Source organism: Thalassophryne amazonica, chromosome 9 (genome assembly GCF_902500255.1).
Source record: "Thalassophryne amazonica chromosome 9, fThaAma1.1, whole genome shotgun sequence".
Classification (NCBI taxonomy): domain Eukaryota; kingdom Metazoa; phylum Chordata; class Actinopteri; order Batrachoidiformes; family Batrachoididae; genus Thalassophryne; species Thalassophryne amazonica.
The window spans coordinates 18159437-18173536 of NC_047111.1; the positions used below are offsets into that span (position 1 = coordinate 18159437).

General features: G+C 41.9%; 1 protein-coding gene across 3 annotated transcripts in view; it reads right to left on the reverse strand.

Moving 5' to 3' along the window:
- Window positions 1-240: 240 nt before the first annotated feature.
- gabra3 (gamma-aminobutyric acid type A receptor subunit alpha3) overlaps window positions 241-14100 on the reverse strand; it is a 189686-nt gene continuing 175826 nt past the window's right edge. The window contains exons 9-11 of one of the 3 annotated variants that reach the window (XM_034177711.1): window positions 1560-1661; window positions 1247-1285; window positions 241-1104 (exon numbers count right to left, since the gene is read on the reverse strand). In XM_034177711.1, the coding sequence (XP_034033602.1) occupies window positions 784-1104; window positions 1247-1285; window positions 1560-1661 (462 nt within the window). In that variant the 3' untranslated portion in view covers window positions 241-783. The remainder of the gene's footprint in view (window positions 1105-1246; window positions 1286-1559; window positions 1662-14100) is intronic. The other 2 variants (XM_034177712.1, XM_034177713.1) reach the window with 2 other exon arrangements.

The window sequence follows — 14100 nt, forward strand, 5'->3', positions numbered from 1 at the left end:
AAGAAAAAAGTTGATTGATTGATTGATTGATTGGGTGGGCGTGCACAGAGCTCATGGTTTGCACGTTTGTACACGTGTGCTGGAAATGCAACGTGTTTAAAACGTGTTTGTTTGTTCGCCAAAGCACAAGGCTTCTCAGTCGCTGGAGGTACTCAGCTAATTAAAACAATAAGAGCCACTAGACTAGAAAATGTCCAGGCGGATCCGTGGGACATGAAAGCAATTCCAGATGATGCTGCATTGGTTGTGTGAGATTTGGCTGCAAACCGAAGGCCAGACACTGACAATTATTAATGATGTTCCTGTGGAACTATAATAGACGCCCCTGGCCAACAGAGCGCACAATAGCGCCTGACCGGCAGCTCTGCTGGCATTCACAAACAAGTCACTGTGCATTTTTTCTGCATGCTTCTTACTTAGCGACAAAACTTCATCATTGGTAACCAGCTGCAATGCCCACACGACTTGTTTTTAAAAACCGAAGCGCAAACATGTCAAAACACGGACAAGACAGTCAAAGAGAAACTCGCAACAAAGGAAAGAGCCAGAACTCAGTGTGCAATGGAGAACAGAAACACTGTCTGACGTGAAAGTCCTCTCCCTCCATCATCCACAAACTCTGCGTGTTTAAATCTTCCTACACGCGTGCAAGATATCAAACAAATAAAATGGACAAATGTGACGCACTCGCAGACACGCATGTTAAGATGTAATGGTCTTGGCATCCTACAAACCTGTCTACTCTCCAAACCCAACCAGATCAAGCCTAGCACTTGTTCGGACTTAGTTTAAGTTGTTGGCTTTCATGATGGCGGGCTTCCTGTTGACATACGTGGCCCAGTAACCTAAGTTGAAGATGAAGAAGAGGATTGGGAAAATGATGCGGGATATCTTGTCCACTTTGCTGACACGGTTGTAGGACTTCTTGGCCTCCGTGTAGGGGTCATCCATTTTATGGAGATAGGAATGTTTAGCAGAAGGTCCGGTGGCGCTCTTGGAAATGGTCGTCAAACCTTGGTCTTTACCGACGTTGATGGCGTACGTCGTCCCGACAATGTTGAAGGTGTTATTTGTCTTTTTGGACAAAGTGGCGGATTCCCTTCTCTGAAAAGCAAGAAAGCAGTACGGTAAAAGGTGTCAGGAACGAACTACCGGACTCAACAGTACTTCCATTTGAACTCATAAAGAGGAAATAGAAGCAACACCACGAGACACGACACACACAAGAACAAAACAAAAGCCTAACCATATCTTTAATCCTGGCCATGTTAGCCTGAAACGGTTCCTGAAAAGAAAAGTAGAAAAGAAAAAAGTTTACCAATTATATTAACATTACCCAACTTACATACTCTATTCATCAGGAAGTATTGTTTTACATTTTACTACTGCTAAATACAGCTCAGGCCAAACGGTTACATACACCTTGGATAAAAACCTTCAAACTAAATCTTCTACAAGTCTATACATTTCATATTACAAAACATGTGGGTGTTAAGTCATTTAGAACATAAACTTCATTTCCATTAATCTTTTTAAAATTAAAATAATGATTAAAGCACCTCTAGCAGCTGGCTGAGTTCGGTGCCGAGTTTTCCGGAGCAGCACTTCGCCATGGCTTGCGGGTTACCTAGGGGGATGTCGGCATGCTGCTCGTCAAACATCTGCACAAGTTGGGAAAGGTCAGTTAAACTTGTGCCAGTTTTGAACATATTCAAGACCTTCGGGAACTCGGCTGGACTATCGGCTGACTCGCGCTTGGCTCCAGGTGGCCCTGTGCAGACTTGATGCAACACAGCATCCAGTTGTCACACCGAGCATAGACAGAGTTACTCCGAGATATCAAAAGTTGGGGACGGCGTGTACACTAAGTTCGCCAGGAGTTACATGGAGTTGTGTTGGACCTGCCCCGGGCCATCCCGAGGTGAGGTCATTTGCAATCCACTGCGCTCCAGAAAACAATGACTTTTCCCGACTTTTGCCAAGTGTTGTGCCTGCACGGGAGGACTCGGCGCTGAACGCTGCCAGGTGAGAGCTGCTTGGGGAAATCAGCCCAAGTTCGCTGAGTTGTAACTTAGTCCATTATGGAATGAAACGGCACAAAACCTGGCGAGGTTTGACAGCTGCTTTACAGAAGGTCTCTTTCAACATTTATTTGCTGTATCAGATTTCCAGTGGGTTTACATCCATTTTGTTCATACTCGGTGGTATCGAGATGAGGAGGATTACTTGCATTGTGAGCGAGCAGGGTTAGTGGCCAAGTGGGTAAGTCCACTTCTTTCCAGAGTGGAAGGTGCCTGGCTCAAGGCCGCCCCTGCCCATTTTTTATGTAATACGGCGTTGCATCAGAAAGGGCATCCAGCATAAAACATGTCAAATCAACATGCAGATCTACTTCAGATCTGCTATGGCGACCTTGAGTGGAAACAACGGAGAAGCCGAAAAGACTTACTTGCATTGTGAGCAAACATCAGCTGTGACATTTTGGACATTTGACGTGAACCCAGCATGCATGTGCCTCAGTGTTGAGGACCCCTGCAGCTGGAGAAGGGCCAAGGGGACGCCCATATTCACCTTCATTTGTAATTTAGTTACTATGTGTAGCAAAGTGAAATCCAGATTGTGCTCCTACTAGTTTGGCTGGTGGCCCTTGGACTGACCGGGAACAGCAATTGACTTCTTGAGCGAGGAGTTTGGTGTTTGAACCCCGCCCCCAGAGCCACAACAGTACATACACACCTCATTTACAAAATGCATGTCTTGGCAAAATGCGACAGTTGACCAAACAGTCACAGGTGAAGGCTGCCAATCAGTTTTTCTTATCAGATTATTGTCTTGCAATGTTTAAACATTTAAAGAGGTTTGATTTTTCCCCAAACTGACAAAATGTACTTGTGTTGAAGTCTTGTTGTCAACAGTACTTGTATTTTTATGGTATATTGCAAAATTAAAGCAAATTTTTATTGCTGGTAAAATATAAATTTTGGGGTTTTCAAGGCAAATATAGTGAGTTTGAGGACATGAACAAAGATGTGGATGTGCAAGATTTGAGGTTTGTATTGTATTTGGAATTTCTAATTCGGAATTTCGGAGTTGTAACTAGGAAAATACTTTTAAATAATAAAGTGATGAGAAAATGCTAGTCTGCCGTCTAACCCATTTTGGAAAACCACACAAAGACACTGTAACGGAAACAAACATTCGCATTGACAACAGATACAGCAAAGCTGTCCAGCAGATATACAGCAAAACTTTCTGGTAAAATATGTTTGCATTTTATCCTGAGTTCTTGCCAGTGGGATCTCTGGGGGCCTTTGTTTATTAGCTGTGTCTGTTGTCATATTTTTGCTTTCATTTTGTTTCGTTTTATTGGCACTTTCACTCACAAGTGAAGGTCTATTACAGTTCTTTGACTGCATGAAGCTAACACTAGCATATGTAGGGTAGAGGTGTCCTTTGACCCTCAAACAGTAATCTGAGAAATGGAGTGTGACATGGCGTCTTCTTGCAGTCCCCCCCCCCCCCCCCCCAAATTGCACATAAGACAGATTTTGGGAATATTATCACAAGATTTTGAATCATCTATAAGAATACTAAAAAATAAATAAGACATAAAGAAAAATTCCAACAGGATCAAGGCTTTTATTCTGAATGTTTCAGTTTCTAATGTTGCATTTGACAGTATAAGGGGAAGGTTTATAAATGCCGTTCAGTCTGAGAATAACCATGAATGCATGATGTTATGAATGCATTATATATTGCTTTTACCTAAAAGAAAATGACAGCACTTTTCAGACTGAAATAGAAAGTACATTTGAATCTCAATTTGGGGAAAATCCACTAAAAAACACAGACAACTGCTGTCATGGGTCACATCATTTACCCTCCATGAAATTTGGTGATATTTATGAGTCATGCTCTTATTGTGATGTTCTCTCCTGTGTTAGTTTGACTTCCTGGTTGTTGACCTCTGTGTTCATAGGCTGCCACACTTCCGGGTTTAATTGCTACACTTCCTCTATAAAATTGCCAGATTGTATTAGGTTCTGCCCTGCTCTCTAGCATTCCATGTTACAGTGCTTTTGGACTCCATGTTACTGACTTTTGCTTTCATTCTGGGCTTCTCTTTTTGATCTGGTTAAAGTGTTTCCTACTTTATGTTATAGACCCTTTCTGCCATTCTGGATCCCTGTCTTCCACCTGATGTTTGGACTCTGAGGTATGAGAATCTCTGGTTTTTGAACTGATTCTGTGTTTTGGTTCTGTACAGAAGAATGAGTAAAAATCATCATAACAGACATAACAGAAGACATAAAATTGTAAATGAAATACAACTAAATAATTAAAAGCCGTAAAACATAAGTCATACATCCATATGATTAAAAACAATAAAATAACACCTTGAAAGACTGTTGCTGTTGAGAACTCTGGTTATTGAACTCTGGATGGCTTTTGGACTGTTCTCTTGTGTAAGCTGAGGCAGTTTTTGGACTGATTACTGTGTACCTGACCTGATTCTGTTATTGACCTGCCCTCCATTCTGCTGTGGCCTTAGAATTATTTTGTAAACATGAAAACCTGTTCAAACCAGCCTCCACTGTGGTTCTCTGCAATGGGGTCCTTGACCAGATCCTGTACATGTGCTAATTAAATAAAATTTTGGAAAATTGTGGAATCATCTTGCTGTATTTAAACCTCTGACACACTGAAAATCCAACATAGCAATTAAAACCCCAAATAAATCTCTTAGCCATTATTTCAAACAAATAACTTGATATGGAAGTGCAGCAGATGGTTGATTTTCTGAACTTATGGTTGGGGAAAATTGTGTCAGACAGTTTTGAACCAACATTTATGTAAAGTTATGACCTCAAACTGTACGTGTGGATTTGCAGAGAAATGGGCCGCTCATGACTGACAAGAGGATTCTATAAATAAACGTGGAAATGAGAGCAGTTCCATTTTGCATCATTGCAAAACGTGGATGTGAGTCTGATGCTGCAAATAGCAGCAGCACGGATCAAGATTAGAAAGAAAGCAAAAGACAAGTGTCTGCAAACACGTCTGACAAAGTGTCTTCACGCAAACAGCCTGAGACACACAAAGAGAACAAAGCTGGCTGCAGAAACAAATAATGACACCAGCTTTCTTACTGCAAACACAGGAGGGGGAAAAAAAAGTTTTATTTGCTGAATTGGTGCACTCCGATAACTAAAGCCGCCTCACCAGAGGGTTGTGAGATGACAGTGTAAACGGTGAACAAGTAGGGCACCAAGATTGATCACCCGGCAGAGTTTTAGCTTCCTGACGCGTCGCGTATGCGCGGCTGCTGTGGGCTAATTTTCTGTGGCCACGTTCCGACCCTCAGCCAAACCAAAGCGCACTGTGTGTGTGTCATCCCATATTTCACTTCCAAAGTTTCACTTTTGTTTAGAGCCCGACTTTAACCTCTGCTCTACTTTTTCCCAGCGTCATTTAATTCTCCATCCTTTGCCTTTCCTTCCATTTTGTAATTACCATAACTAATCACTCCCCCTCCTCCTCAAGGCTCGGTTTTGGATGTTTTCTTGCACACAGCTCATCACCGGCTGTTTTGTTGGGTTTGTAGTCGTGTGCAAAGATATGGTTTGCCGGAAGCGTTCTCTGCATTTGTTTAACAGGTCTACATGGATCATATAGAAACAAATGATCCAAAAATCATTCTGTCGGCTCGCGTTCTGCAGCCTCGGGTCTTTGTTTCTATGCCAATATGTCGAACTTTGCCTGTAGACTGCAGCACAGCTAAGGTGAGATCATGCAGTGCATAATAATCTTCATTTTCTTCTTTAGGTGGAGAATGTGAACTTTAAAATGCAAGAAAAATGGTGTTTTCCCTCTTTGAATCAGTGCAGGTTAATCCTGTTTTTGCACTAAAACACTGTATACACAGTAGAATCCTTGGGCCAAGAAGAGTTTTGGTACCACTTAAGGGGGCTAAACACTTGCAATCCAGGTTCAGTGTACCATGACCTACACAAAATGTATGGTAGCGATCCAGGATGGTAGCTGTACACAGGGGTCAAAATTTCAAAATGCCCCAATCATATTAAAAGGTATATCACATTATTTGTCTGATCATAATGATTTCATAAAGGTATAGTTTGGACTATCCATGACTGAATGTTCTGGAGTTATGGGACAAAAACAGCAAAAATGGTGATGAAATGCAATTTCAGTTTGTACAAGGGTCAAAAGTTGAAGTTGCTCCAAATTTGGGAAAAGGTGATGCAGATTACTGGTTGAGTTGGCAGTGTTTTAAAAAGGAATAGTTTGCACCATCTGTCATGCTTAGTTATCAAGTTACAGGGTAACATATGTCACATGTCATAGAATCCAATGGACGTCAACATTCCTTGACCTTTACTTTGGAAACCAAACATTCAACAGTCAAAACTCCTGTATTTATTAATCCTATTAGCAGAACCAATAATTTTCATCACTTTTTACCAAAATTGGAGCAACTTTCGCTTTGGACCCCTGTACAAATTGAAATGAACCTTTATTGCCAGTTTTGCATCATAGTCACTCCAAACTATACCTTTTTGGAATCTTTATGATCCAACAGATAATGTCGTATACTTTTCAATATGATCAGACCATTTTTAAATTTTGACCTCTGTGTAATTCTTCACTGATCTGGCTACAGCTACCACCCTGGATGGCCACCACACATTTTGTGTAGGTCGTGGTGGTGCACTGAGGCTGGATTGTAAGTGTTATTTAGTCCCATATGATTAGGTCAAAATTTTCTCCTGGCTCATGTGGATTATTCATGTGGACTGTGATGTTTATCAAATGCCTCTTATTAGGAATCACAAAATCATCACAGTACAGTTTGAGTAATGTTTTTGTTTGTTGCAACATTCCTCTGAGGTGCTATGGACAGTTCCCACCAAACACGCTTTGTGCACGTAAGATGACCCTAGAATGATCCTTAAGGGGTGGTCCTAGCAAAGGTCAAAGTTGATGGGGTCAAATGTCAAAATTATTATTTTTTCTCCCCACTTTCATTTGAGGTTCTGCGATTGCGCAGGTGAGGTCAATTTAGGGGGTCAATCAGTGAGGTCAAGGACATGGGGGTCAAAGTTCAACACTGAAGTTTTTCACTCTGATTTGCAGTGAACGTGCCTCACATATGGGGGTGGGTTCCGAAATTTCCAAGGCAAGGTCAATCAATAGGGTCAAGGGATCAGTTTCTACCAAACTTGGTATGCTGTTAAAAAGAAAAATCTTTTTGGCAAAGTTGTTTTTTTTTTCAACCAGATTTGTAGAAAATGTGAGGGGTGTTAAAAAGGGGAGAATAAGGAGAAGGATTCTAGGGGCTCATGACTGACAGAAGGGCCCTAACATATAATACTAACAAAATAATGTGGGGGGTGACCCAGTAACATTTTTTTTCATGGGACCCACAATCCCTGGCAGTGCTCCTGGCCAGAGTTCACTAATTTGGGTGAAGATTAAGGTCACTGGAGTGAAACATCAGAACGCCATAGGCCGTACTGTCTTCATGCCCACATGCTCCATTACTTAGTTTGCATTAATTCCTAATATTTGCTGGAGTTCTGACGGAAAAGACAAATTTATCCTTGTTGTTTGATGTAAATGTCAGGTGTAATTTTGATGTGAAGAACACCAAAACCCAACTCTTTTCAGTCAAACCTGTAACCCTCTTTGTCTGAAATAGGGCCACTGTGTGTCCTTTGGATGTCGACTGTCGGTTATTTAAAGAGGTTTTTGATACTTTTGGGCCAAGTCTTCTTGCTGTTATTAATGGTTGTCTTGGTGCCGGCCCAGTCCCACTTTGTTTTAAATGTCCTGTGGTGCATCCACTTATTAAAAAATAATGAATATAGAGCCTGAAGTTTTTTTTTAACCTATTCCCACATTGCCATTCCTCTCTGAAGTAATGGAAAAGTTGTACTTTGTCAACATTTTACTATTTCTGGAAGAAAACATTATATCACAGACTGTGACATGTGAACTACTTTAGAGTCATTTAAGTCTAACTGAACCAACTGAAGCTTTTAGTTAGTCTGAGCGAATTTTTATTTTTTGTTTGCTCCTGCTATTTGTGGAGTTCTTCAGGGCTCCATTGTAGGCCCCATTTCTTGTTGCATATGTTTGCTCTAGACCCTTAAGTTAGATCAAATTTTAGACCTATGAACAAATTGTGATTTCGCTCTAAAATCCTGGAGAAAGTTGTACTTTCTCAACATTTTACTATTTCTGGAAGAAAACATTGTATCACAGACTGTGACATGTGAACTACTTTAGACTCATTTAAGTCTAACTGAACCAACTGAAGCTTTTAGTTAGTCTTAGCAAATTTTTATTTTTTGTTCGCTCCTGCTATTTGTGGGGTTCTTCAGGGCTCCATTGTAGGTCCCATTTCTCCTCACATGTTTGCGCTAGACCCTTAAGTTAGATCAAATTTTAGACCAATGAACAAATTGCAGTGTTGCTCTAAAATCCTGGAGAATGTTCTAGTTTCTCAACTTTTACTATTTCTGGAAGAAAAATCTAATGGCTTTAGAGGACATTATAGCCCTGGCTATAACAATTTAATGTCTTTCCTATCAATATTTTGCCACCCAGGGAACTACTTTGGAATAATTTAAGTCTAACTGAACCAGCTAGATCATTGAATTTTTTATTTTTGTCTAATCATGCTACTTGTGAGGTTCCTCAGGGCTCCATTCTAGATCCCATTTGTTTGTATATGTTTGTTCTAGACCCTTAATTTAGCTCAAATTTTAGACCTATGAACAAAATGCCTGGAGAAAGTTATATTTTCTCAACTTTTAGATTAGATTAGCTAGCTTTATTGTCATTGTACATGTACAATGAACACACGCACCTATCTCAAAGTTACCATAAGGCAAACAAGCTAAGTAACCTGGGTTTGGGTGATTGATTAATGCTAAGCTAATTTTTTTTTCCTACAAGACTGTAAACATCTTTATTTCTAGATTTTAACACGAGCTACATTCAAATATTGAAATAAGCATACAACCCCTGGCAAAAATTATGGAATCACCAGCCTTGGAGGATGTTCATGCAGTTGTTTAATTTTGTAGAAAAATTGACACAAAACTAAAGTCATTTCAAATGGCAACTTTATGGCTTTAAGAAACACTATAAGAAATCAGGAAAAAAAAAATTGTGGCAGTCAGTAATGGTTACGTTTTTAGACCAAGCAGAGGGAAAAAAAATATGGAATCACTCAATTCTGAGGAATAAATTATGGAATCACCCTGTAAATTTTCATCCCCAAAACTAACACCTGCATCAAATCAGATCTGCTCATTAGTCTGCATCTAAAAAGGAGTGATCACACCTTGGAGAGCTGTTGCACCAAGTGGACTGACATGAATCATGGCTCCAACACGAGAGATGTCAATTGAAACAAAGGAGAGGATTATCAAACTCTTAAAAGAGGGTAAATCATCACGCAATGTTGCAAAAGATGTTGGTTGTTCACAGTCAGCTGTGTCTAAACTCTGGACCAAATACAAACAACATGGGAAGGTTGTTAAAGGCAAACATACTGGTAGACCAAGGAAGACAACAAAGCGTCAAGACAGAAAACTTAAAGCAATATGTCTCAAAAATCGAAAATGCACAACAAAACAAATGAGGAACAAATGGGAGGAAACTGGAGTCAACGTCTGTGACCGAACTGTAAGAAACCGCCTAAAGGAAATGGGATTTACATACAGAAAAGCTAAACGAAAGCCACCATTAACACCTAAACAGAAAAAACAAGGTTACAATGGGCTAAGGAAAAGCAATCGTGGACTGTGGATGACTGGATGAAAGTCATATTCAGTGATGAATCTCGAATCTGCATTGGGCAAGGTGATGATGCTGGAACTTTTGTTTGGTGCCGTTCCAATGAGATTTATAAAGATGACTGCCTGAAGAGAACATGTAAATTTCCACAGTCATTGATGATATGGGGCTGCATGTCAGGTAAAGGCACTGGGGAGATGGCTGTCATTACATCATCAATAAATGCACAAGTTTCCATTGATATTTTGGACACTTTTCTTATCCCATCAATTGAAAGGATGTTTGGGGATGATGAAATCATTTCTCAAGATGATAATGCATCTTGCCATAGAGCAAAAACTGTGAAAACATTCCTTGCAAAAAGACACGTAGGGTCAATGTCATGGCCTGCAAATAGTCCGGATCTTAATCCAATTGAAAATCTTTGGTGGAAGTTGAAGAAAATGGTCCATGACAAGGCTCCAACCTGCAAAGCTGATCTGGCAATAGCAATCAGAGAAAGTTGGAGCCAGATTGATGAAGAGTACTGTTTGTCACTCATTAAGTCAAAGCCTCAGAGACTGAAAGCTGTTATAAAAGCCAGAGGTGGTGCAACAAAATACTAGTGATGTGTTGGAGTGTTCTTTTGTTTTTCATGATTCCATAATTTTTTCCTCAGAATTGAGTGATTCCATATTTTTTTTCCCTCTGTTTGGTCTAAAAAAGTAACCGTTACTGACTGCCACAATTTATTTTCCTGATTTCTTATAGTGTTTCTTAAAGCCAGAAAGTTGCCATTTGAAATTACTTTAGTTTTGTGTCATGTCTGTGATCTGCTGTTTTCTACAAAATTAAACAACTGAATGAACATCCTCCGAGGCCGGTGATTCTATAATTTTTGCCAGGGGCTGTACTCTATAGTTGACAAAAAGCAGTACGTCACAATTCATAAGGTTGGGATTCCCAAACTGCAGCGTGCAGTTTGTTGCTAGAGGGTGCATGTAGTTATTGGGGGGGGTTGACAGTGATGAGGGAAAAAGTTTGGGAACCACTGCCTGTAGGGTATGTATTTAACAAGTAGTCAAAGTATTCCCACGTGACTTGCTACCTCCACTGTGTGCAAACTAATTACACTATGCATTCCCATGAAGCAGCTGGAGCCTGGTAATGGAAGGAGAACTTCCTGGGAAAATTTAAAGAAGATAGTGAACATGTATGAAAGTGGTAGTGGTGTTCAAGGGTCCATATCTTTGTACAAATACATTTATATTAAGTATCAGGAACCATTTAAAAACATCTGCTGTTAAAAAATAGAATTTTTCTTGGCATACATGGGTATGTGCATAAGTGTTATCTGTAAACATCCAGGTCAAAGGGCAGGTCAGATGGCATTGGCGTAGTATGTCTGAATTGCTTAGTTTCAGTAAGTACTACAGTAATAGTTTGGTATCCGCGCACAGGACTGGGATATTAGCTTTTGGAGCCAGCCTCAAATGGTTATTGGAGGAAATGCAGGTTTTGGTACTTCTGCCTTAGAATCTTTTCTCAGCACTGTCCGTTGCCACTGTGAGTCTTCATGCTGTTAGATCTTAGCTGGGAGCTCCTACACACCGTTTGTCAAACAGACTAATTTTTGGTGACTTTCTTTTGAGGCTGGAGGGTTATTCCTTTATAGCGCCTTAAATTGGTTCCAATCTTGCAGGCAAAAGGAGTAATGGAGTCAGAATCAGGTTCTTTACACCTTAAAACAATGAGCAGGAGAAGAGGCGGCGCGCCTTCAAGCTACTTCAGGAAAACGAAACATGTCCTGGACAGCTAAAGGAGCCCGCAGACAGCTGATCGTATTAAACGGAGGAGCGGGGGAGTCGCTGCCTGAAGCGCTCTATCTCAAGTCAATCAGTACAGGCAGAGTCAGAGAAAGTCACAGTGCCGATTCCCCCTGGATAACCAAATATTGATTCCTTCAGTTCCAATGCCGGCATGAGCCTCCACTCTGAAGGCGTCGGCATCAGCACGAAGAGCAAATCACTGCCGTATGCGCTGCATGCTTTTGTAAATCTAATGTGGCACAGCACGTAATCTGCTCCCGGCTAAACATTTGTGTGCGCTCTTCAAAGTGACCGGCTTGCTGCCGGCACAAACACCATGAATATACTAACCTAGTCTTTGTTAATTGTACCTATTGTTGCATCGTAATTTCTTGGTGATCGTGGTTACGTTTCCTGTGGGTGAACGCATGTCAGAATGTACACATGGCTCAGGCAGGAGATGCGGTGCCGACATGTTTAAAAGCCTCAGGGGTGCCAGAATGTGGGTGAATGAGTATGGATGGTGCGCTTCAGGAGATGGAATGTTGTTTATTGTTTGTGGGACTCAAATGGCAGCTCATGGCGGACGTTTTTTTGCAGCACGCATTCCGTCAGCACATGTTCCGTCACCACACTTTCCTTAAGCATGCATTCCGTCTACACACATACCGTCACCACACATTCCGTCACCACACGTTTCCTAAGCTTGCGTTCTTTAAACGCATGTTCAGAACAGTGTGCATTCTGTCAGCGCGCATTCCGTCACCACGTGTTCTGTCACCACACGTTCCTTAAGCGTGCATTCCATTGGGGTGCATTCCATTGGGGTGCATTCCGTTACCACACGTTCCGCATTCTTTAAACGCGCGTTCTGTCAGTGCGCATTCCATCAGAATGCGTTCCGTCACCATGTGTTCCATCACCACACGTTCCTTAAGCACGCATTCCGTCAGCATGTGTTCTGTCACCACACGTTCCTTGCATTCTTGCAATGCTTGCATTCTTTAAATGTGCATTCTGTCTGCACGCGTTCCGTCAGCGCACGTTTTATCAGAGTGGATTTCTTCAGGGTGTGTTCCTTCAGCGCGCGTTCGGTCAGAGTGCTTTCCTTCAGCGTGTGTTCCATCAGAATGCATTCCTTCAGCATGCATTCCCTCACCACACGTTCCTTAAGCTTGCATTCTTTAAACACGCATTCAGTCAGCGCGCGTTTCTTCAGAGCATGCGCCATCACCATACATTCCGTCACCACCGTTCCTTAAGCGCACATTAAGTCTGCATGCATTCTGTCACCACACATTCCTTAAACGCTTTCCGTCAGCACATGTTCCGTGACAACACATTCCGTCACTACACCTTTCTTAAGCTTGCGTTCTTTAATTGCGCATTCCATCAGTGTGCATTCTGTCAGTGCACATTCCATCACCACACGTTCCTTAAGCGCGCATTCTGTCAGCATGCGTTCCATCACCACACGTTCCTTAAAGCTTGCATTCTTTACATAAATGCGCGTTCTGTCAGCGCGCATTCTGTCAGAGCGCATTCCGTCACCACATGTTCCATCACCACACGTTCCTTAAGCACGGATTCCATGACTACACGTTTCTTAAGCTTGTGTTCTTTAATCGTGCATTCCATCAGCGCTATTCTGTCAGTGCGCATTCCGTCACCACATGTTCCTTAAGCACGCATTCCGTCAGCATGTGTTCCATCATCACACGTTCCTTAAGCTTGCATTCTTTAAATACGCATTCCGTCTGCATGTGTTCCGTCAGCGCATGTTTTATCAGAATGCGTTTCTTCAGCGTGTGTTCCTTCAGTGCGCGTTCCATCAGAGTGCGTTCCTTCAGCATGCGTTCCGTCACCACACGTTCCTTAAGCTTGCATTTTTTTAAACGCATATTCCGTCAGCACGCATTTCTTCAGCGTGCGTTCCTTCAGAGCACGTTCCGTCACCACACGTTCCTTAAGCGCACATTAAGTCAGCATGCCTTCAGTCAACACACGTTCCTCAAACTTGCATTCTTTAAACGCGCATTCCGTCAGCATGCATTCTGTCAGAGTGCGTTCCTTCAGCGTGCGTTCCGTCAGTGCGCCTTCTGTCAGAGTGCGTTTCTTCAGTGTGTGTTCCTTCAGCACGCGTTCCATGAACCTATTGTGATCTGACTCTGAAATGTTAATCTGGAGAAGCTGGAAACTGGTCTACCAGGATGAGAGTCTTCTGCCCACCTCCGGGTCAAAAGGGTTCAATCAATCTTTTTCCTTATCGTGTCCTGTCAGATCTGACATATCGTACACACATCCAAAAAATGAAAAGGCATGTGTGTCGTGTGATCTCTTTGCTCTCCAGTAGCTCATTCTGGGGGGTGGGGGGAGCACATGTCTCCCTCTGTGACCTCGTTCTTCTTTATTTGTCATGACAACTGCATGCTCAGCACAGCCCCTGAGACCCCGAGAATGCAGCCCAGCCTGTTACCGCGAAGAC